This window comes from Pteronotus mesoamericanus, unplaced genomic scaffold (genome assembly GCF_021234165.1).
Source record: "Pteronotus mesoamericanus isolate MK-2021 breed Mesoamerican mustached bat unplaced genomic scaffold, CSHL_Meso_final contig_84, whole genome shotgun sequence".
In the NCBI taxonomy this organism is placed as follows: Eukaryota; Metazoa; Chordata; class Mammalia; order Chiroptera; family Mormoopidae; genus Pteronotus; species Pteronotus mesoamericanus.
In genome coordinates this window covers 7,747,072-7,772,803 of record NW_026555267.1, presented here as the reverse complement: position 1 = coordinate 7,772,803, position 25,732 = coordinate 7,747,072, and the positions used below count along the sequence as shown (strand labels likewise).

Genomic DNA, 25,732 nt, shown 5'->3' with positions numbered 1-25,732 from the left:
AAAATTTAGCATTTGTTTACTAACATGTTAATTGGCATGCTATTGTATAAATATTGATGTAGTTTATCATGCAGTAATCTAAAACATTACAAATAAATTCTTTAACATTTCATTTTCTATTAAATTGAAATGTATTCATGTTCATTATGTTTTGATGAGATCATATTTTTAATCGAGCTTTTTCTTACCTCTACACTACATTGTAACAGATGAAAATATAATGTAAGAATTTTGCACCTTTAGTGTTGAGAGCAGACCATTGTAAGAATTTACAAGTTTTGTTTTGTTTTGTTTTGAATATAGAAGGCTTGGGTTTGAGAAAACAAACATTTGATTAATTGTTTTGTGGATACAGGGTGATTGGTGCGCAGCTTCTGTCCCATTCATTCTGGAATCATAATAAGCCTAAAGACCAAAAGGTTTCTTCAAAAATGAAGGACCTGTTAGCTTTTGGTATTGGGATCTTTGGAAAAATGGAATCCTTCCCTTGTTTCCAGCTGTGTTACATAACTAAACCCACATCCAATTCCTCGGTGGTGCCAGGAACCCTCCTGTTTTCCCTCTTCTTGATGTGGTAAGCGTGTTTCGGCTATGCTGGATTTTAGGCAGCAGTGAGGGGAGATGACACTTCCTCTCCCCTCCCCCGATCAGTTGTTCATGTTCCGGTCCGCATACAGGCCGGTGCCAGTGAGACCGCTCCCCCGTCCTCCCGGTCCTCCTGTCATCACCTGCAGTCTACACAGGGACCCAGTTTCTAATCCGTTATTCCACTCTGTACCCAGCAGAGCCCCCAACTTTAAAAAAAAAGTTCCCTCTTTTGCTCAACAACATAGTTTGTCTTAGTCTTTCTTTCCTCCATTACTTCGCCCAGTATTTAGTATTTTTATTTTTTTCATCCCTGGAAAATGCCTCCTTGATACTGTTTTCTCTTAGGCCTAAAGATACAGTAGCAGTGCTTGCATTGGGCACAAGCATATCATTTCTGGACAGCTTTGACCAACTGTGTCATTGAATCCTTCAGTAACCTTTGAGGTAGGTAAGTAGTGTGTTGGACCCTTTTAGCAGAGGAACATGTTCAGGAAGGTTGTATGGTTCTCTCAAGGTTCAACACCATTGACAAGGATGGAGTAGGTTGCTGTGTAGTACTTCTTCCAACTTACCACACTTGGACCAAACCCAGCGTTTTAAAACCTTGATTAAAGATCTAAACATTATCTTTTTTTTTAACTTTTTGAGATAATTTTAGATATACAAAAGAGATTCAAAAATCTTGAGTTCCTGTATACTTCCTACCCAGCTTATCCTTTTGTTAACATCTTACGTAATAGTAGAATAGTGATCAAAACAAAGAAATTAGTCTTGTGTACAATATTGTTAGCTAAACTACAGAATTAGTTCATACTTCACCAGTTATTCCACTAATTCCATTTTTCTGTTCCAGGATCCAGTCCAGCATACCATATTGCATTTAGTTGTCATGTTTCCTTTGTCTCCCTCAGTCTGTAACAGTTTCTTAGTCTCCTTAGTTTTCATGACCTTTTTTAAAAAATTTTTTATTTTTAAATCACGTTTATTCTGTTACAGTTGTCTCAGCTTTTCCCCCTCTGCCCTCCTCCACCCATCCCCCCCACCCCCTGCTCCCACAGTCAGTTCCCACTCTGTTGTCCATGCCCATGTGTCATTCGTACATGTTCTTTGTTCAGTCCCTTCTCCTTTCCACCATTGTCCTCCTTCCCCATCTCCTCTGGTCACGTTCAGTCTGCTCCATGTTTCCTTGCCTGTGGTTTATTTTGTTTATTAGTTTATCTTGTTGAATGGATTCCACTTACAGGTGAGATCATATAGTATTAGTCTTTCACCGACTGGCTTATTTCACTTAGCTTAATATTTTCCAGTTCCATCCATGTTGTCGCAAAAGGTAGGAGTCCCTTCTTTCTTTCTTTTTTTAAATGCAGATTGATTTTATTTTAAATGTAAAGACCCATTATAAAATATTTAAAAATTTAAATCCATTGTAAAGCAATTAAAACAACATGACACCAGCACAAATAATCACGTAGATCAGTGAAATAAAATGAGCATTCTAGAAACAAATATATATATCTAACAATGTAATATATATGATTAAATTGATATTTCACATCAATGGGGAAAATAAGGTTTATTCAACAGATAAGGTGCATGGACCACTATTACTTGAAATAAAATGAATATAGAGCCCTATTTCACACATTATACAAAAAAATATTCAGATGAATTAAAAATCAATATGTAAAGTCTAAGGAGTTTTAGGAAAAAATACAAAATAATATTTTTCTTACCCTGAAGTAACATACTCAAACCCAGAAGCTATAAAGTTAAATATTGACAATATGACCATATTAAACATTTGAGACTATATAATAATATATAGATAACAAAGTTAAAGGACAAGTAATAGAATAGGAAAATATTTGCCACACATCTAAAAAAGGGTTAATAGTTTTTTTTTGTTTGTTTGTTTGTTTGGGGCAAAAACTCTACAAACATTTAATTGAAAAATGGATAAAGAATACCAAAAAGTCATTTAAAGCTTTTTAAAATTAATAGAAATAGGCAAGAAATATACAAAAACAGGTTTCAGTTCAACAAATAATAAAAGTTACAAAATGACACATCATTGTCACAATCAGATTAAGTATTAAAAATATTGGTGATATCAAGTATTGGCAACTGTGAAAGGTACTGGGTATTCATAGACTCTTCCTCTTCTTAAAACAGATCCTTTAGCATATTTTGCAGTGCTGGTTTGGTGGAGGTGTATTCTTTTAGCCTTCTTTTGTCTGGGAAACTCCTTATTTCGCCTTCCATTTTAATGGAGAGCCTTGCTGGGTAGAGCAGTCTTGGTTGCAGGCCTTTGCTTTTCATGACTTGGAATATTTCTTGCCATTCCCTTCTGGCTTGTAGTGTTTCTGTTGAGAAGTCAGCTGCTAGCTGTACCGAGGTTCCCTTTTATGTTCCTACCTCTTTCTCCCTTGCTTGCTTTAGGATTCTCTGTTTTTCTTTGATATTTGCCATATTAATGATGATGTGTCTTGAAGTGGGCCTCATTGGGTTCCTTTTGAATGGGACCCTCTGTGCTTCCTGGACTTGTGTAACTTTTTCACTCCAAGTAGGGAAGTTTTCCATCATTTCTTCAAACAGGTTCCCTATCCCTTCCTCTTTTTCTTCGCCTTCTGGTATCCCTACTATACAGATATTACTATGTTTCAAGTAGTCCTGCATTTCCCTAAATGCCTCTTCATTCTTTTTGAGTCTTTTTTCATTTTCTTGCTCTTTCTGGGAGGTTTTTTCCTACCGGATAAGCTCCTATCCTCCAGCTCATTGATTTGATCTCTGCTTTATTTAGCCTGCTTTTGATTCTTTCTACTGTGTTCTTCAATTCAGAAATTGTATTCTTCATTTCCTCTTGTCTCTTTTTGATAGTTTCTATGTCCTTTTCCATGCTGATATAGTTTGCAGTAAGTTCCTCGTAGTTTCGCTGTAGTTTTTTCTAATTCTCTCTGAGCTCACTGAGCTCATTGAGCTTCCTTAGAACCATTGTTTGGAACTCAATATCTGATAGTTTACTTGCCTCTCTTTCATTTATTTCTCTTTGTGGGGATTCCTCCTTTCCCTTCCATTGGGGGATGTTTCTTTGTCTTCCCATTTTTTTGTGAGACTCTTCTTTTTGGTTCTGCTTCTTAAATTGATCTGTCTTGACTTCCTGACTTCGTGGTGTGAACTTCCATGGTAGGAGACTGCTGTTTTTTCTTTCTGGATCTGCCTCTGATGATGTCAGATGTTGACCCTGTGTGACCTTAGGCAGTCTGTTCGAGACTTCCAGGAATGTACTGTCTGTGGCTGTCTCCTTCAGCTGTTAATCCTAAATCACTCTGCACTCAGCAGGCTGGCTTAGAGACACCACAGGGTGGGGCAGAGTCCCTCCTGGGGAGCGGGGCTATTGGGCCCTCTGACGCTGCTGCCGCTCAGGGGCGTGGTCTGCCTATGCAAGATGGCTGCTGCCGTTTGGGGAATGAGTCAGCACTGGGATCTTGGCAGCTACTCTCTCTGTTCTCTCCCCAAAGCCTCCTTCCCAGTCTCCTCCAGCGTCTGTAGCCCACTCTGCCCCTTCCTTTCCCGGAGACCAGGGTAAGTGCAAATAAAAATTTATGCGTTGGCCCTTTAAATGGTTCTTTGCATCTCCAGCTGTGCCGCCCCCCCCCCCCCGCCCTAGGCTCTGGCAGAGAGCAATCCTGCTTTTCGCAGCTGGCTGTTTTCTGTGTACTTTTTGGGCTCTGGTGCTGTAGGCTGGAGATGCCTGCTTGTGGCTTAGACCTCACTCTTCTCAGGGGGATCCGACTGGTTGTTTCAATATCCTTCTGGTGCTGCCACCCGTGGGCGTCCCACCCACCTTCTCGACTGTCTACCGCACTCCTTACCAGTTAGATTGCGCTAAAGCTGATTCTTCTGTCTCTCCGAGGTTATAAGGCTCTTCTCTCGTTATTGTTCAGTTGTTTGTTCCAGGTGATTTCTCTACAATTTAGTTGTAATTCTAGGTTGGTCCTGGGAGGAGGTCAGTGTGACTTCCACTCACTCCTCCTCCATCTTGATTCTCCAACCGTGACATTTTTTAAGACAACCAGTTACAGTTGGCCTTTGAAAAACGTGGGTTTGAACTTCACAGATCCACTTACACTCAGATTTTGAGTAAGTATACAGCCAACCCTCCATATCCCTGGGCTTTACATCTGCATATTTAGCCATCCTGGTATCAAAAACAGTATGCCAGCTATATACACTGTTTTGCAACATTTTATGTAGAGACATGAGTGTACATGGACTACGGTGACTGCAGGGGGCCCTGGAACCAATCCCCTGCCAATAGCAGGGGACGGCTGTGAAGTTCTGGGGGAGTCAGTGCCCCTAACCACTGTCTTGTTCACGGGTCAGCTGTATGTTATTAGATGTTCTCTATTTGGGTTTGTCTGATGTTTTCTACTCAATTGACATCGTGTATTGTTGGGAAGGCTACCACAGATGACACGCCTTTGCTCTCGTGCATCGTAACAGGGCCTATGTGTTACAGATGTTTATTATTGGTGATGTTAATCTTGATTATGTGGTTAAGGAGGTGTCTGTCTGCCACAGTTCCCCCAATTACTGTTTCCCCTTTGTAATCACTAAATTTGGGGCAAACTCTTTGAGACTATGCAAATATTGTTTCTGCTCTTAGTTTAGGCACCCAGGAGTGGATCTTTCCTATAGCAATTATTACTGCACTGTTCTAATAGTAGTTTGCTATTTCCCTAAATTATTCTTCATTTATTATTAGAACTCTGTAGGAGAAAGTCCCTTCTTCCCCATTTGAGTTCCCCCCGCCCCCAGCTATTTATTTATATTAGTTTGGATTCGTGGACATTTATTTTAATTACGATACAATACTGTCATTATTTTGCAATTCCGTTGGTTTCAGTTTTGGCTATTTGAAGCTGTTTCAGGTTGGATCCTGTATCCTTTTGATATGTTTGCTCAGTGTCCTGCCCTCCCTCTCTCCCTGTCCTCTCTCTCCTTCCTTCTTTTCCTTCCCCGCCCCCACAGGATGCTCCAGGCTCATCTTGTATTCTCCCTGCTCCCCCTTTTTTTGGACAGTGGTATTTACAAAATGATTTGTTGACCTATATCCTTATGAGAAACAAATTTACCAACTACAGCACAGTGTTTCTGTAGTTTTCAGCCTTTTGGTATGATGTCAAAACACTTTCCCAAAGTTATTTAGGTATTAAGATAGATACAGTAGTTCCTTTCTTCCCTAGTTTCTTCAGTGTGATTATGTGGTGCATTTGTAATAAGGTTAGGTTCATCTGTTAACAGTCTACATTTTGTCCTCCCCCACACATCCTGGTTGATTTTTAAATTTACATATATTAAAATTGCCTTTGTGGTACACAGTCCTGTAGGGTTTAACAGAATTGTGTGTCTACTGCCATACAGAACAGTTCCGTACCCGTAAATTCCCTCGTGTTGGCCCTTTATAGATAAAGTCCCCCACCCTTGGCACTCCTGTCATTTTAGTTTTCCCATTTCCAGAGTCATGTAGAATTATACAGCGTGTAGCCTTTCACTTAGTAAAAATGCAGTTAAGTCTCGTCCATCTTGTGGGAATCAGTGCTTCATTCCTTTTTATTGCCAAGTAATATTTCACTGTATAAATGTACCACAGTTTACTCATTTATCCATTGAAAGACATTGGGTTATTTCCAGTTAGGGGTGATTATGAACTTTTATAAACATTTTGTATAGGTTTTTGTATGCACATTTGTTTTCATTGTCAAGGTAACGTATGCCATGGAGTGGGATTGCTGGTTGTGTAATAGAAAATTTGGTTGGCCTCCTCCCCTGGCCCTTGGGATATAGCCTCTTAATACTTAGGATTTCCTGAATGAAGAGTCTTGTCGTCATTTGTGGTGGGTGCTGGCAGCTTTTGCTAATACGACAACTCAGGGTGTGGCTCGCTGTGCCAGAGAGCCTGAAGAGTTCAGCCTTATTTCCAGTGAGTCGGTCTCCCCTACTGAGGGAAGCCCCGGTGAGAACTCCGCACGCTGACGCTCTGGTGTGCTGCCCTGGTTGGCACTGCTCTGTATCGTCATGCGCCGATGGCTCAGGAGGGCAGCGTGCCCTGATTACAAGGGAGTTGTCCCATCGGGACGCCCCTAGATCTCACCCAGTGTGTCTCTCCTTTTCCTGGTTCTGATCTGTATCTTTATAAACGAGCTGTAAGCAACATGTTTTCCTGAGTTCTGTGAACTGTTGAAGTGAATTATCAAATTTAAGAGGCAATGGAGGGAACTCCTAAATTTGTAACCAACTGGTCAAAAGGAGGGTGGCCTGGAACCCTCATACCTGTCATCTGAAGTGAGAGCAGTCTTGGGGAGGACTTTGCCTTTAACCTATGAAGTCTGGCCTAACTCCAGGTAGTTGGTGTTAGAGTCATTGCACTGAGTCGTGTGGTAAGTTCACGCTGAACTTTATAGACACTGCCGGACTTCCCCAGAAGTAGCACTGCCATTTCACAGGCCCAAGCAGCATGATGAGGGTTCCAGTTCCATCTCACAAACACTTGGTCCTATCAGTATTTTTAATCTTAGTTATTCTCATGAGTGTGTAGTGATACTCGTTTTGCTAACATTTTGCTGAGGACTTCGCATTATATTCATGAGAGATACTGATACAGCTTGACTGGGGTGAAGTAGGGAGGGGCCGTAGGAGGAGTTTGCAAAGACAGCGGTAAACAGTCAAGGACAGGATTGGCTGAGAAGCTGAATACCTCCAGAGCACATGGAATTATGGGCTAGAAAATTTGAAATAACAGAAGGGCTGTTGGGCTCGCATGCTCTCTCTCGGTCTCTCTTCCTTGAGGATGTGTGGATGATTGTGCCGCCGCTGCCACCGTTTCCCAACGAACGGTATGTTGGACTGGAAGGATCTCTGGGTGCAGCCTAGGATCGGGTGGGCCTGGCAGAGGGTGGTTGGGTTATTCTTTGGGTGTTCTAGAAGGGACAAGCTCTGAGGCAGAAGCCTCAATAACAGTAATAATAACAATATTGTGGAGCTTTTGTATCTTAACGTTGTTCTAGTTTGTAAACTAACCCTATAGAAATAATGAATACTAACGAGGGGGACATGCTAGGAGAGCCCAGGTGTTAAGAGTTTCACCTTAATTGATAGGCTTGAGTAAAGCTGTAACTAAAGGGTTTCGCCTTAACTGATAGGCTTGAGTAAAGCAGTAACTAAAGGGTTAATTTAGCCTTAACTGATAAGCTTAAGTGACTAATGCAGGTGGAAAGCTGTTATTCCAAAACTAAAGTTTTTGAAAAAAAATTCTTTTCCTTTACCACCACATCTTTTCCTCTGGAATTTTGCTTAAAGGGTAGAAGCAGGCAGCAGGATCCCACTTGCCATTTGGTAACAATATTGGTCTGTAGTCATTTTCATCAAATTTGTTATCAGTAATGCTAATCTAATAAAATGAATCCTCTTTTCTGGAAGAGAATGTATAGAATCGGTGTTACTCCTTAAATGTTCAGTAGAATTTACCAGTGAAACCATTGGGAAGGGTTTTTTTTTCCCCACCGCCTCCCCAGGCATGTGTTTTTGGCATTTATGTTGCTTAGTGTTCTCTGAGCTATTTGAATCATCCATGTTTTGGTATCTATCATTAAATCTGGAAAATTCTGAGCCATTGTTTTTTCTGCCCTGGTTCTCTTCTGGAATCCTAATTATGTATATATTAAGTTGATACTTTCTGGGTTCATTTTATTTTCCCTTCAGGTTTTTTTCTTGTGTTTATTAGGGTTTGTTTTTTTTTTTATGGACTTTAAAGTTTCCTGATTTTTTTCCTCAGCAATGTATCCTATTGATTATTCCCGTCCATAAGATTATTCCTAGGCCAAGCAAAAGTAGGTTTTCTAAAGTGTGATAGAACAGTTCTCTTCATCTTTCATAAGGTCTATTAAGATGTCAGAGGGCAAGCTTGTAATAAAAAAAGGAAATGAACAACTAAACACCTCACCAATCCAGGCAGTTGTATCTGTTAATTGGGATAAATTTCTATTAAATTTCATTGATTACATTGTATCTCATGTGGTTCACTTATATCTTGCTATGTGCTGCTGCTTCAGAAAGAGTTGTTACTTTTGAACTAAGTAACTGTATTTTAGGGGGACCTTTTCAAGTATAAATAATGCTTATGAAAATACTCCTTTTATTCCCTGCTTTAGCAAACACCTTCAGTATGATTGAGACCTTTGCTTCTTTCCCCTCACTTCTTGCTTCTTTCAGCTCCATATAAAATCATACTAAGTGCTGAATGGATTTGGGGAATTAGGAGTTTAAGTATTTTCTAGGATTTAATGGTGGAGAGGAGAGTGTAATGTATTAAACTAGGTCTACTTTTTTGCATGTTTAATTCCATTCCCTTAGATGCAGGTGTCTTGCTTTATTAGCTTCACTTTCATCCCCAACCTCTTTCTGTATCTCCTGTTACTCTTTACAGCAAACCTCCAGGCAGAATTTCAACTGTAATTCACCTGATTATTTCCATTCTTTACAGTTTGAAACTAAAAGGGGGAAAGGCTAAAGTGAAAGGAAAATACTTTGGTTGGATGCAGTTTGATAACTAAAGTAGTTGGGAGATTTGAAGACCCAACGCTTCGCCTTTGGCAGGTCCTGTTCCTGATCTATTATAGGATACTAACCCCTCCATCTCCCTCTCCTGCCTCACCCACCCCCATTTAAACTTACAGGGAGAGCATGTTCTCTGGGGAGGAAGTAACAGGCAAGACTTATCAGATTTTTTAAACAATGTTCCTACTTTAAGAAAACTACCACCTAAGGATTTTATATCCAGTTCTGAGGGAATCAAAAGGACAAATGACTAGTGGTTTTTAAGTGCTGGGTTTTATTAAGATATTGGCAAAATTTCAACATATTTTTTACCTGAATGAACAGTTTTAATAAAATATGAAGGATCCTTCATTATTACAACTGAACTCAAAAGTGAGATGTAGAGCAGGTTTGTAAATTGATCAATTTACTGGGTAAGGAATGATTTACTTCATTTGCTTCACTCTATAGAGAATTCTTTGCAGAGAAATGTCATGAACAAGAGAACAAGCCTGTCTCTTACCAAAGAGCACCTGGAGTAAGTTACCACGATGTATCTGTGGGTTATCTAATACATCAACGTTTATTAGAGTAGTTCCTTTTCCAGAATAACTGCTGTGTTAGTCTGGAGATCCTATCTCATTTCATGTTTTCTAGTAAGTACAATAAATAATCCTCAAAATAGAAGATAAAATGCTGCTAGAGGAAGTAAGTTATTTTTGTACACAGTACCATTTGTCTGGAAAATAGTCATGTTATAATACTGGCAGTATCTTATCTTGAAAAAGCCATCTAGGCTATTCACAGGTCAGAACTTAAGAGTGGGTATCTCTCTATCACCTTTTTCTGGCCTTGCTTAGGTGAGAATGACCACTGAGTGAATAAATTGTGTTTAAATATCAAAGTAATGATTGAGATCACCTTCTTACAAAGCCTTGGCCAGCCTTTGATGGGGAAGGAAGTATTGAACCACAGCAGTTTTATATGTAAACACTGAATTTGGTTCTCCGTCATTTTAATCTGCCTGTTGGATGTTGCACTTCTTGCTGGCACAGTGTTCCAACAATGGAATGTGGTTGTCATGGAGATGCAGCGTGACACTATACCACCATGTGGACATTGTAGCACTATAAATGTGGTCACAACCAGATTCAGTGTTGACACTGACGTTGTTGACCTTGTCCCTGGAAAAGGGGTTACTTTCAAGGATCCTCTTAAATTAAATGCAACAGTAATTTTAACTTTAATTCCAGGATAGTGGATGGCCCTTTTAGGAAAAGAAAAGGTATATACATGTGTGTTTCACCATCCTCTTTAGTACAGACCTAACAGGGACTGACAGCCCCAGCGTTTGGTGTGGCGGTGCTGCTTTGCATCAGATCCCCCTCGCGGTCCGCATCCAGGAAGCGAACAAAGTAGGGGCTGATTCCCTTTGAGACTCACAGTGAGTGTACAAGGAGTTTGTAATTACTTCAGATGGTGACTTAAAGTGTGTTTCCCTAACCAATACTATACTTTCTTGTTCATATTTGTTTTACTATTTCCTATTCTAACAAAACTTTAGCAAGCAAACAAGTTGATGCAGATTGTGTTAAATTCAAAAAGGGATACTGCCACTCTTAAAGACTGAGTGTAGAACTTTCACCACTAAGTTACACAGTGAGTAAAAGTACAAAACACATAATTCACAGACTATACCTCAGCATTAACAGTTAATATATATTATATAGATACTTTTATATCTATCTAATATTTTTACAATCACCAGATACACCATCGTTAAGTACAAGTTACAGAAATGTGTAGAAACCGTTAGTTAGAGGATACTTATTGCTTACGTCAGCAAGCAGCAAATAAGGGCACAGGATTTGAACTGAAGGGAACTACTTTCTATCACCAGTGGCATTAAGATAAAACACTGCATTTCACAAAGCACTGCTTTTATCTAGTTTATAGAACCAAGAGCAGCATATATCTGACCAATAACCACTACTTTAATACGTATTATAGAATTGTAAAGGAATTACCTTACAAATGGTACCTAACTATATAAATATGCATGTTGTGGACAAATGAAAATTTGCTATTTTTTACAATACTGTTTGATAACTTGATAATACTAGTACTACTTTGCTTTATTTTCTAGAGGGCTACTGGTATGAGAATGGAGTTCACACTGCTTATGTAGTCAGACCTACAAGATGCAGACCCTTGAAGATGTGGTCTTGTGTTCATCCCAATTTCATCCATTTTTTCCCAACTGAAAAAAAACCTATCACTTGTACCTTCTTTCCTTTCACCTTCTTTATTCTGATCAAAAACATTAGCTATAAATAACTGTAGAAAATCTTTTTTTTTTTTTTTTAACTGAGCTAAATGCTTTGGACTGTAATATACCAATATTCTGCTGTCTTGTTTTCTTGTTTCCTTATTAGGTAATTTGATTTGAAATTGATACTACACCTGATGGGTTATTAACAAGATCTAGACTTCAAAAAAATGAAAGATGTGAGGTCCATGTGTAGGGTGAAGCATCAGGCTGGTGAGAAGATTCTGTCCTATAGTTAGGGCCATATTTACTCCTTTATAGCCATGTGTCACAAGCCTTGAGAAAAGAAGAAATGACTTCAAAACCAAGAGACAAAAAATACTGAAAACCTTAGATCCAAATTTTAAAAATAAAATCTGTAGATTAACGATCTGATCATTGCTAAAATGAAACTTTTTACCTAAAGTATTGCTGTAGTCCTGTTTTTAAAATCCAAGAATTTTAGTCTTCCATTATGGATCTGGGGACATAAAGTATTTGTATCGATATGTGAAAAACATGTTGGGCAGTTAGAGCACTTAGTGCCAAATGGTATGAGTGATGAGCACTATAGCGGGTACATCCTGGCCATTGACATGGCTGGTCCATGGTTGACCAGGAAGGATCAAATGTCATGTGGAGACATTCGTGGTTCTCAGAATCAGGCTGCTTCGCTGAGTGAACCTGATTAGTTTATTTGCTGCATTTAGTTGAAGATATGCCTCTAACTTGAAACTGCAGAGACAGTATAAAACAGATAACTTTAAAATAATATCAAATACAAATAAATATAGAAATGAGAGATGCTTGTCCTGTCTCTGCAGTCTGAAGTTGCATGTAACAGGGCTCTGGGGTGTTCTCCATTTCTAACTAAGCAGACCTCAGTCTCAGTCATCTGTAGTCTCCCTTTTACTTGGCCTCTGGCTTCTCTTTAGACAGTGCTTTCCGCCTCTTTCACACCAATTCATTCCCTGGTGGGAAACAGTTTTAGAGAAGTTAAAACGAGTATTTTTCACTCTCCAAAACCACTCCTTATTTTATAGTGGTTTGCGGGAAGGGACTCAAAAACCCAAGAGTTGAGTGGGCCCCTTGTAGGGCCCCTTGTAGTGCCCGCTTCCCCACTAGGTGGGTTGGGTGTTCCACTGATAACCCGTCTGTTATCAGTGTAGTAGCAGGCATTGTGAGAGCCTGCATTCAGCTTCAGTGAATTTTTTTTGAAAACAATTGAGTTTACCCATTTCATGATGGGTGATTTACAAGCACACCTCCCAACACCTAGCTGAATGTTCAGTTTTTGACCAAAAACGTCATAACTCCTGTGCCCCACCTTCCCTATTCACTCAGTCTGCTGCGAGTGCCTTTGTTTCCCCCGATGAAAAAGGTCCTCCAACGGAAACATTGTGCCACCGTGAAAGAGATGAAAGAAAAACAGAAGTACTAAAGGGCATTAAAACCAACAAGTTCCAAAACTCTTCTAAGCAGTCGGAACAAAGTCTGGATAGGTATATTGCATCATATGGAGAGTACTTTGAAAGTGACTGAAGCTTAAACATGTAATAGAGGAATTGTGATCAAGATGGAGGTGTAGGTAAACACAGCTAGCTGCCTCACACAACCACATCTAAATTACAGCTAAACTGTAGAAGAACCACCCCTCATAACTGTTAGAAATCAAGTTGAATGGAGGTCTGACAACGATGGAATTAGACCACATCCATCCGGATTGGCAGGCAGAGTGCAGACATGGAATGGGCTGGTGTCTCAACCACGTGTGGTGGATAAAAATTTGGAGGGATATCTCAGGAGCAAGAAGTCCCAGCGCCACACCAGGCACCCCAGCCCTGGGTTCCAGTGCCAGGAAGTCCCCATAAGTTCTGGCTGTAAAAACCAGTGGGGGTTCAGCCAGTGGAAGGACTGCTGGATTCCCAAGTGGTTCCTCTTAAAAGACCTGCATATTTAGACACTCTCCCTCTGAGTACCAGCACTGCGATAGCTTGAAAGGCACCAGTGGCATATGGGGAGGAATTGAAGTGTCTGGCATTCGAATGAAAACTGGGGGACGGCTTTCTCCCAGACAGAACAGCCAGCAAAGACCCTTGTTTCTTTTCTGAACCCTACCCCCGCAGAGCCAGCAGGCACGAACCATATCTGAGACTCCATCAACCTGGCTAACAGTGTTTGCCCAGGCCTGGTGCTTTCCTGAGGCTCTGCTCAACCCAACTCATGGGCCCACGCAAGCTGTTAACAGTGGCTTTTCCATGTGAATTCCTAGTCTTGGCTCAACTTGCACATCTTTATTCACACAAGCAACAGCTGGCCTCGGCGAGCCCTCAGTCCCTGTACCTCTTGCTAAGTGGCGCAGGCCCAGCACTAGCAGCAGCCAGCCTATGTTCCTGTCTTGACTTCACCTGGGAACCTCTAAGCCCCGTACAAGGAGCACTGCAGATTGCTTTGTAGCTCGTGCAGGGTGGACCTGGGCAGAATATAAGTGCTGGCTGACCTTGGCCTGTGCCACTGAGAAACCCCAGAGCCAACGCACCCAGTGGACAGCTACAGAGCACCACCAGTCTGCCTCTGCATGGCTGACCCTGCACAGAGAGAGGAGGTTGGTGGTCAGTGGTCACAGCCAGTCCTTGCTGAGTGGCCTGGGTAAATCCCTTCCATTGATCTGCCAAAACAACCAAGGCTCAACTGCAGGAGAGGGGTGTACTCAGCCCACACAGAAGGCACACCTTGAGTACCCAGCTTGGGTGATAGGGGAGGCTGTGCCACTGGACCCTATAGGACACCTACTACATCAGGCCACACTCCCAAGACACGGAGTCAAAATAGCCCTCCCTAATACACAGAGACACAGGGAGGCTGCCAAAATAAGGAGACAGAAACATGGCCCAAATGAAAATACAGAACTCCAGAAAAAGAGCTAAATAAAATGGATATAAGCAATCTATCAGATGCAGAACTCAAAACCCTGGTTACTAAGGATGCTCAAGGAACTTAGTACCTTAACAGCATAAAAAAGATTTAGTCAGAAATAAATATACACCAACTGAAATAAAGAACTACTTACAGGGAAACAACAGTGGAGTGGATGAAGCCCGTAATCAAATCAGTGATATGGAACAGAAGGAAGCAAAAAACAACCAATCAGAACAAGAAAAAGGAAAAAAGAACCCCAAGAAATGAGGACAGTATAAGCAGCCTCTGGGAGAACTTCAAGAGGTCCAACATTTGCATCATAGGGGTGCCAGAAGAAGAGAAAGAGTAAGAAATTGGAAGTCTATTGAAAAACTAATGAAAGAAAACTTCCCCAATTTGATGAAGGAAATAGACATGCAAGTCCAGGAAGCACAGAGATTCCCAAACAAGATGAATGCAAAGAGGCCTACCCCAAGACATCATAATTGAAATGCCAAAGGTTAAAAAGAGAGAACTTTAAAAGCAGCAAGAGAATTTTAAAAGGAAGAGAAAAGCAGAGTTACCTACAAAGGAGTTCCCATGAGACTGTCAGCTGATTTTTCAGAACACTTTGTAGGTTAGAAGGGATTAGTAAGATATAACACAAAGCCATGAAAAGCAGGAACCTAGAGCCAGATTGCTGTACCCAGCAAAACAATCATTTAGAATCAAAGGGCAGATAAAGAGCTTCACAGACATGAAAAAAATAAAGGAGTTCATAACCAAACCATTATTAAATGAATTGTCAAAGGGACTTATTTAAGAAAAAGATTGAAAGTATGAACAATAAAATAGCAATAAATACATAACTGTCAACAATTGAATCTAAAAAACAAAGTAGGCAAACGAACAGAGATGGAATCATGGAAACAGTGCAAAACAGCGTTTTGATGGTTGCCAGGTGGGAGGGTGGTTTGGACAACTGGGTGAAGAAGTGAGGGTTTTAAGAAATACTAATTAGTCACACAATAGCCAGGGGACTGTATAAAGTACGATACAGGAAATGGAGGAGCTAGAGAACTTACATTCATGACCCATGGACATGAACAAAGCAGGGGGGTGCTGGGTGGTGTAGGGCAAAGGGAAAATTGGGACAAATGTTAATAGCGTAATAAAATATAATTTAAAAATAAAAATGTAAGAATACACAATTTTTTAATAAATCCTGGCTTTGGGGTTCCCCCTCAGATGCCTCTGCTTGCTGTGACCTTTTTTTCAAAGGCAGAGAAAACAGAAATGCTATTTGATTTTTTTTTAAACGGCAATTTGATTCTAGTAATTTTGTACCTGACATCATCTCCATTAAACCAGTTTTATTCCTGAGATGAAGGTACAGTGTAAAACATTAGCATCATAGGTTCAAACCAGATGACAAAGGTCTTCTAAAATGACAAATAATAAAAATTCCGCCAAAAGCACCATAACAGGTTATGAAACTCCCTAATAGCTACAGCCCTAGGAAATACTTAATTCAAAACAATATTCAGTCTTTTATGTTACAGGAAAAAAGATCAGTAAATTTTTTACTTTATGCCGCCTCAAAAGCCTGAGAAAATGACGTTTTTACACTAGGTTTCTACTTTCATTGTTACCAGTTAAAACCCATATGGCTTTTAATCTTTACTTACCAAAAAAGGGGAGGTAAAGGGTTTCCCTCAAGTCTTTTGAGGAACATTCCCCAAAAAAATCTTAAGTCTGCATTAAGTTTTGCAAAGATAATATTAGGCACATCAGACCAGATTTCAATTGCATTGAGATTTCAACACTACATCCTGGCAAAAATAAGTGATTCACAAGCTTCCACTAGTGGTGTGAGAGGCGGGTGGGAGGACTTGTATGTAGATATGGAGATACATCACAAGGGTCAGTTGTGTGATCTTGCTAGTGAAACTGCCAATACTTTTATTTAAATTGAAAACACTTGAGTTTTCTAGATAATCTATTTACATTTAAGAATTCAGCCATCCATGGTTTCAATGAACACCTATTTCAGAAATGTCTACCTTGTTTCTATTCTGATAGTGGTGTTTTTATTGGGGGAGAGCTAGCTAGCCTACTTTAAAGAGGAAGTATTATATTTTACAGCTCCTGGGAAGATCTGGGTATGAAATATCATTATTCTTTCTGGACTTCCACATGTTTTCATTGTACCCTTTCCAACTATTTTGCCTCCATGGCAGAGAACTTCTTAACATCCTATTTCTCCTTCCACTTCGAATAATTGAGGACAGGCTAGTGCCTACTTTGTGGGAAGGCTCTTGAGCAGAGAGGAATGAATTAAACTTTGGATTAAACCTGAATCCATGCCACCTCTTTGAGTAGTGATAGCGTAAATGAGATAATCTAGAATCTCTCTTTCCCAGGAGTTTGAACTGTTCATTTTCCAACCTAGAACAGACAGGAGACAGACTCTCCAGTCTGTATATCTGCTGCCCTGTTGAACCCACATTAAAGAAAGAAGGAGACTCTCCAGCACCACTCCGTTCAGGCAATGATGATTGAACCGATTTTTTCTCCGTTACTGCACCAGGACCAAACATCTCAACTGGTGGCAAAAACTGAGCACTGTGAGGTTTGCTTGCTTCTATTTGTGTGAGATTTAGGTAGCCTGGGGCTTCCAGCACGTTGATTTGGGACCCTGGGCTCAGACTTGTTCTATCAGTGAATGAATCCACGCGCCCCTCATAGCCTAGATCAGCTGGTGCTGAGCACTGGTGCTGAGGCCAAGGCCGTTTGCACTCTCCATGATTCTCCTTATCATCCCCACCATCTTCTTGCCCTCCTTGAAAAGAGTTCTCTGTCCAATCTGATTCCTCACTAACGTTTACAGCTTTGTTCATGTCCCTCAGGAATACCACAATAACAGTGATGTTATCGCTTGACCCAGCATCACGAGCTGACGCCACTAATTTGTGGGCAACCATGCTGCTGTCTCCATTATTCTCCTTCAGGTGGTCAGATACAACTTTCACTGCCTCATCAGGGTTCACGGTGTCATAGAAGCCATCGCAGGCCAGAATGAGGTAGTCTTCAGTTCCATCCAACACCGTAGAGGCAGAATCTGCATCCCCACAGATGTATGGCTTATGTTCAGCATCTCCTGTGGGAATCAGAATGGAGGTCAGATTTTGGTTTACGTTGAATGTAAGAATGGGTTTGGCCAATGCTATGACCACACTCTGCTGCACTGGGATCTGAATTCACTGGTAAGAATTTGTAAACTAGTTTTAGATAAAATATTTGAATTCTCTGTTAATCAGATGCTGCTTAGTCCTTAAATAATTGCCATTAATTGAGCTTAATTTCCTGTCTGGCTTAGACTAAATCTTGTGCACTAATCTAAGTTTGTTGCTGTAACTGAAAATTGGTCCTATGTAGGAAAACCTTGTTGATATAATAGATTTGTTCTTTTACTGGTGGTCAGGTTTGAGTCAACTGAGACTTATTTCTTAAGTCCACATTGAAAAACAAACCAAAGTTCTTTCTGATCACTCTTCATTAAACACTTAATTCTTGTTCTGTCCTTGTTTAGAAATAAAGTTTCATGCTGCGAACACAGAGGAAAACTTGAGTCACAAGGGATTTTAAAAAATGAAGTCCAACTCCCACAAGCCAGGAAAAGTTATCCCTATCTTCAGATAAGGGAACTAGAATGTTCGTGTCTTGGTTCCCAGCCCAAATTGCTTTCTATATTTTAAATTGTTTTGCTTATTTTAGAGAACAGTCCTCATATGTTTGTGGTCATCCCCTTTTCTGTCTTTATTGCTATTGTTCATTCTCCACTTGTGAACAACTGTGAGCACCCCCAAAGGCCTATTGGCTTAACTGATCCACCTACAGAATGACGTTTGAGCTAGGCATTATCACCATAGGAGGGCCAAAGACAGGCAACTGTCAGGGTGTAATATGTAGTTGAATATCTGGTGCTGGGAGTAGAGACAGACTGGAGACCTTGGACCCACGCTAAGCTAGGTTTCTATCACCAGAGTACTAAGTAACTCATCTACAATGCAGTTTAGAGCTTCCAGATTCAGGGCACTTCCAAATCCATTGTTTTCCTTTAGGTATTTGGAGAGAAAATAGCAAAAGGGTCCTCAGCCTACTGGGTAACCAAACAGCTTAGTACTACAACAAGGGATATTCATTTCATCACATAAAAAAAAAGAACAACACAGTATTAAGCAGTAATTCCTAGACTAGGGTATAACAACTCATCGGTAAACAATAGTTTTTAAAAATTTACAAAGTGTGTTTTATCATTTGTAGAATAGTGACTGTACAGCATGGTAGTTTAAGGATGCCGGCACTGGAGTCAGAGCCTGGGCCCAAATCATAGTTCTTGTTAAAAAACCCGCATCAATTACTATCCTTTCCACTACACTAAAACTGAACTGCTTGACCAGGGGAAGATAAAATGAAGATAAATTACTTCAGTGATCTGGCTATATTATCACTGTTCCTGGTATCTGTTATAGGTTCTCTCCAACATTTCACATCCCTTTTAAATCCTCAAGTAGGTCCAGAAAGCGGCTTAGGAACCCTATGGATAACTGACAGAACCAACATGGGCCAAAAGCCCTCTCCAGTAGTTGCATGTGATACTCTGAACAATAAATAATATATTTACCTGCATTAGTTTATCTGCAAAAAACTATCTTGTTCATACAGTATCCAGAACCATCTTCAAGCATGGCTGTGATTTTGTCAACTTCTATATTATGATATTAGCCTGTTAAAGCTCATTAAAACGGCCAATCATGGGATTCAGTGCCCTCCACCAATCCACTTCAAATTTCCCCATCCACTACTCCACCTGACTATTATTATCATCATCATTATTTTCTGAATTCCAGCTCTAAAAATAAATGTGATCTGAGTCATACTGTTCTCAACAATCTTGTTTTAGTGCTTCAATTAAAAGGCTACTGCAACTGTTACTTTAGAACAGAACATACAAAGATTTGCACAGAGGAAATTGCTGCCAAAATTCTGGCTTTTTCACCTGCTCTACTGTTTCATGTCAAATTCATGACATTTCGCCCCCAAATTTGGTAGGAGGGCATGATTATCCATTTCTTGGTAGAAATGGCAACATCCTTTTGCCTTCAACCTCCTCTCTCCATATGCTGGGAAAGATCGTGCTTCTGTCAACTCTGGATCATAAATCTGAAAGGCTCATAGGGAGAAACATTTTAAAAACTTTTCATTTTAAAGATTTTGAGTGTCATTTAAGAGAGTTCAACTCTGCTTAGGAGTCCTTTTGTCTCTATTTAACCCTATATTCCATGAGCTTTCCAAATCTCACATTTTTCAACTCCCTCTTTTAATTAAACTACTGGATTAGGTAGATGGCCTAATTTCCTACTTCAAAGAAAATTTTATCTATCAGGCTTGAATTCCCTCAATTCCCCTCCACCCATCCCTATTTCTCCTTTTTTTAAGTCTGTAGAGGTTCTCCCATACCAGCTACTATTTCCCTCCTGTGTCTCTAGGACGCTGGTTTTTCTCTCTCCCATCTTCAATTTCTCTTCTACTTGCTCTCTTCTTGGATCCTACAAACATGGTCTGATCTAAAAATCTCATCCTAAAAACAATAAAAGCAACCCTTTCCCAAATCAGCTTTAACCTCAAGTCACTACACCGTTTCTCTCCACCACCAAATTGTCCAAGAAACCAAATGTACACATGCTACTTTGTTACTGTTCATTTTTTCTCACCTCATTGTTTTCTGGTTTTATACCTACTAATCCAAAACATTTCTCATTATAGCCCTGACCAGGTACCTCGGTTGGAGCATCATCCCATATACCAAGGTACTGCGTGTTCAATTCCTGGTCAAGGCACACCCCTAGGTTGTGGGTTGGATCCCCAGTTGGGGAGTGTACGAGAGGCAACCAATCGATGTTCCTCTCTCCTCCCCCCAAAAATATCAATAAACATATCCTTGGGTGAGGGTTAAAAAAAAAAGGCAATTATAGTTAAGTTCTCAATGGTGTTAATAGGTTCTGCGACTTTGAGTGAAATGACATAACAAAGCCAATTACCATAGGCTAACTGATATAAAACAGTTAAGTTCCCACAGCACCTCATCAATGTTAGAATGAAATGATACCAAACAAAATATTCAATGGCCTACTGTATTTCCTATTTTCAAAATTCCAGGTCTTTTTTTAATCTTCCTCACTTGATCTCCACAGCACTTGACCCTGTTGAGTACTTACTCCTAGAAACCTCTTCCCCTAGCATATGTGACACCCCACTTCTGTAACTCTGATCCCTCTTATCTTCCTTCACTGGCTCCTTCACTTGATAATAGCACTAACAATCAGTGTGTGCTAAGACAGTGCCAGACAGTTCTGAGTGTGGTGCGTGTACTGTGCCATTTAATACAAAAACTCCATGACTTGGCACATGACTTAGTAACAGTACTGTTACTGTTCACACCTTACATGGAACAAATAGACCCAGAGAAGTTCAGTGAATTTCCTAAGGCCCACAGCTTGTAAAGTGGCGGATACAAGATACAAACCCAGAGGGCTCAACTTCACGCTATTCTAACTTAAGTAATGAGGCTCTCCCTCTTCACACTGTATATTCTTCTTGGGCAATGTCATCCATGCACAGTTTAATTTTTTAAAAAATTATATAAATATATAAACTTCATAGATTGCTAACATTATTGCCAAAATGGATGAAGTCTCCTATCTCTAGCTCCAACTCAGAACTCTACTAAATAAGCTCCAGAGCTGTATGTCCATCTGCATATAAATCATCTCTTCCAAGACATCCCTCGGGTACCTAGACTACAAAATATGTCCAAAAGGAAATCATGTGCCCTCCTCCCAACCCCCAAATTGTTGCTGCTTTATTACAAATGCTTTATCATCTTCTCAATCACACAAGTCAGAAACCTGGAAGTTAGCTTTCCTCTTTACCCACAAACTGTCATTTCCGTCCCATCAACTTATACCCTTCTCTGTATCTTTTTAGCGCCTCATCTCTGTAACATACTGTATTAACAGCCTCCTGAATGAGCATTCATCCAGGCTTTCTACTGTAGTCTGTCTTCCAAACCACTACAAATACAAATACAAATCTGATCGTGTGGATCCCTCTACTTATCACCTGGTAAAGCCCAGACTACTTAACCCTTTCACGATCTGGCACTATCACTTACCTCTTACCACTCCCACCTCTCCCCCAGCCTCCTGTACTTGCTGCTCTTCCTAAAATACAACGTGCTCTTACAGACACCCATGTATTTGTATTCCTCTGTACCTGGAGTTTCCTCCCTGAACACCATCTTGCACATCCAACTCAAAAGTCCCTTCTCTGAAGTCTGCCTTATTCTCTCTTAGATTGTCAAGGACATTCTTCCCCTGTGTCAGTTTCCCCTTGTGTTACATTTTTAGAAACAAGAAAAGGCAAGTATCATCACTGAAGCTGATTCTATAACAGGCATTAAAGATACCTCTCAATACCCTGACAAAAATGGAAAGATCAAGAGGAAGAAGTGTTTGACTGGAGTTCTCAAAAAAATAATTCTACATGGGGTATGTTTTAAAAATGAGAAATTTCCCCTATTTGGCCTTATTCCAGAGTTACCAAGAACTCCATTGGTCATTAAGATAAAGCCAACTTTCAGTTTTTCAGGAGGTATTTGGAGAATTTTTCTCTTTCTCACCCTTCTGCTGCTCACATTTAGACCACTTCACAGCTTGCCAGCACCTTCCCTGAGTGGGAGGACCTCACATCAGCGGCAATACTGAATCAATCCTTTGAGATTTTGTTAATGTTCTGGAATTTTTTGATAATGATAAGCAAAATGTGGGGATCAGAGGTGAATTCCACATATCCATGTTACCCCTGTATCAAACTGCTTTATTTCAGAGGCAGTGCCTGAGGACTGTAATTAGTGTATGTGCACAATATGCACATTACCCATGCAGACACTCACATAGATTTATTTATTCTTTAAAAAAAGAGAAGGCAACAGAGAATGAAGCTAAGGCATGAAACCTCCACATTAAGCCCAGGCACCAAAGTGAAACACAGATAGACACTGAAATATAGGTCAGTTCTCTGAACTTACTCCCTTGCATTTTGTCCAATCATCTTAACTGTTTCCTCTCAAGTTTTAGAAAGAGTTTTGTTGACATTCCTCTTCTTTTGAAGAATTTAGGTCTCAGGACGCTGACTCTCTGAAACCAGGGTTATCTGACAAATTACTACATTCCTCATACAGAAAATTATTTTCATCTAAAAAGCACAATGTTTTTCCCATGGATTTGTTCTGTTGTTTGTCATTTTAGAATTCATAATAAATTGCATAAAGATTAAGCAAGGTAAAATATGGGGGGAAGCTTCCTTTCTTTGGAAAATACTGATTTAAACTTAATCTAACACAAAATAGAATGAAGGATCGCTGTGGTTTTAAGCAGATTTTTGTGCCAAAAATTAAAGGCTTTCATTAAAAAAAATAAAAAAGATAGAAACTAGCCCTGACTGGTGTGGCTCAGTGGGTTGGGCATTGTCCCGCAAACCAAAAGGTCACCAGGTCAAATATCAGTCAGGGCCACATGCCTGGCTTGCGGGCCAGTCCCTGATTTGGGGTGTGTGAGAGGCAACCAATTAATGCCTTCTTTCACACAGTGATGTGTCTCTCCATTTTTCCCTCCCCCTCTCTCTAAAAATAAATTTTAAATATTTAAATTAAAAAAAGGGTACCAACTAATAAGTTCAGTATTTCTTAATATAGTTCCCTTTTAATAATGAAATTTAAGCATAAAAATGAGGTTAATAAAATAATTAAAAGAGGCACCATCTGACTTATTTTAAATGATAATATTAACTAACATCTCAGGTTCCCTTGTGTCAGCGTTAATATAAGAAAATGAGCCAGAAGAGGACAGTTTAAAGAAACAAAAATTAATTAGTTTTTCCTACCAATAGCTCTGGAGACTGACAGACTTCCATTCACTCTCCAGGCACCAAACCAGACTACACAACCTCCAAGGGCCTCAATTCGCTGCTTTTCATCCTAAACAGCAATACAATAAAAAGAAGCAAAAAATTAGATTGAGAATTTTTTCATCTACCTTAACAGTAAACAGATATAATACTCATCAGCTTCCTGGAAAGGCTCTCTTTATTTCTCTTCTGAAAGGTGGGCATGGTTGCTGAGATAATGGTGATAATTACGGTAATTGAGTGAAACTTAATTAATAACTGCCTTTGTGGAACAGATCATACTTACCTCTCTGTCTGGTTTGTGTGGCTTCATTAGTTCAACAGCTTGGCCCTTTCTCACAAGCATAACCTGGGAATCACCCACCCAGGCCACATGTAGCATATTGCCTCTGATAAAAGTCACCACTCCTGTGGTCCCACATCTTAAGCTCTGAAAATAGTTTAAATAAAACTAGAGTCAGTAAAAATAAATAGATCTTAAAATCTCATTGAGAAGCAACTTATACTTGATACAGACCTTCTAGTTGGAAGCTAGATGATTAATTCGATTTCACAAATAAATAGCAATTCCTATTTCTAAATCTGAATTTCCCATTTTTATGCGCATGTATATATTTGTGCACACAGATCCATTAGATCTGAGCTATGCAAGGCAGGGACAAGTATTAATTCCACTCTATATACAGGTAAGAAAATTATGGCAGGTTATATGACTTGTCCAAGGGCAGGTATCTGATTAGTACACAAAAGAGAAATTCTTTTTCCTGCTAGTCCAGTGCTATATCAACCCTATGAATAAAGACTAAATATTGTGGTCTGTGTTTTGTTACTGACCTACTACTGTATGTTTGGGGGGGGGCAGTCCTCATTTTACAAAACAATACATAAAATAATATATAAAGTATTTGGTACACAAACGTTCCCATACTCTGGACAGTAAGACAGGAGCAAAGAGATAATAACATAGATTCCCTGAGCAAGTGCGAAAATGCTTATACCTTAAAACAAACAATAATTTTAGGGGCCTTTTGGAACACTGCAAAAAAACTAACAACCTAGAATTTCACTGTAATGGCTCAGTAGCACTGTACTTAATGCTCCATAGTACTATACTAAAATGACATCTCCCTTTGACATGAGTCACCATCAAATGAGCATGACTTTCTGTTACTAAGGACTTGTCCTAAATTAGAACCAGTGCGTCATGGGTGGTAAAAGGCCCCTTGTAACCAATGAGAAAAACAACTTCTCATTTTTCCCTATATAGGGAAAGTTTGTTATAAATCCTCACCCACCAATAAAATGCCTTCCCACACAGACTGTTCAAAAACTCAGCACCCTGGAACACACGATAAAGACACTTCAGTGCATATGCCCTGGAGAGAACAGGAGGCAGGGCTGCTTCACAACAGGAATAGCTACTTTCTTCCCAGCAGTTAGCAGCACATGGAAGCCCAAGAAGGAGAAAAGCAACTGTTGAGACAAACCTAAATTATTCAAGAGAACTACTGGCAGGATCGAGAGACACTAGCATTACTGGCAAAGCAAGTAAGGTGAACATGGTCAGAAAAAAAAAAAAAAAGCCATACTTTTGAGGACACAGAGGAAAAGGGATAGAATAGAGGATGAAGAAGGCAAGTGATTCCCTTAGTTTCCACGCTGGTGATTACAGATCACCTCTCAGGGGCCAGGTCTTTGTCCTCAGTCAGAATGATGACAGCCAGTAGCTCCAGGCAGACAGCCAAGCAGTGCTGGTTCTCAAGAGACTGGGAAGGTCTGAGGTCAACACTGTATTTTGGTCTCTAGCCCCACAACTCTATATGTAGACCTTGGTGGTTGCTGTTGGTAGATTTACATATTAATTTAAACCTGGGGTATAGGTGGTGAAATACAGAATATTTCTCTTGTCTAGTAACAAATGGTTCTGAATCATTGTTTCGTTAATTCCAAGCCCTACTACTGCTGTACAACGTAACTATGAGAGCAAAGAAATGGATTAAAATGATCACCCTGTTCTCTCCAAGTCCATTTTGAAAAGAGCTGATGTTTAGGTCACAGGGCAGGAATCTTATGTGTATATAATACTGCAATTACTTTTAAGAATTAAAAATTATTCTCTTTCTACTGGCTCCCAGTAAGAAATGAATATAGAGTACCATAGTTAATTATGTACCAATAACAAGACTTGTAATTATATTAAAATTTTTACTTTTAGATCTTAATATAGAGTCCCTATCATTCATTCAGAGTAAAACCTCAAGTCTGATTAACCTTAAGAAATTAGGACATGAGCTCTGACTTTTCTTCCTGTTT

General features: G+C 39.8%; 1 protein-coding gene across 1 annotated transcript in view; it reads right to left on the bottom strand.

The window, feature by feature from the left end:
- Positions 1-16,334: 16,334 nt before the first annotated feature.
- Positions 16,335-25,732, bottom strand: part of PPM1E (protein phosphatase, Mg2+/Mn2+ dependent 1E) — a 102,194-nt gene continuing 92,796 nt past the window's right edge. Inside the window, exons 5-7 of the mRNA XM_054585488.1 lie at positions 23,706-23,849; positions 23,396-23,489; positions 16,335-17,549 (exon numbers count right to left, since the gene is read on the bottom strand). Coding sequence (XP_054441463.1) covers positions 16,522-17,549; positions 23,396-23,489; positions 23,706-23,849 — 1,266 coding nt within the window. The 3' untranslated portion in view covers positions 16,335-16,521. The remainder of the gene's footprint in view (positions 17,550-23,395; positions 23,490-23,705; positions 23,850-25,732) is intronic.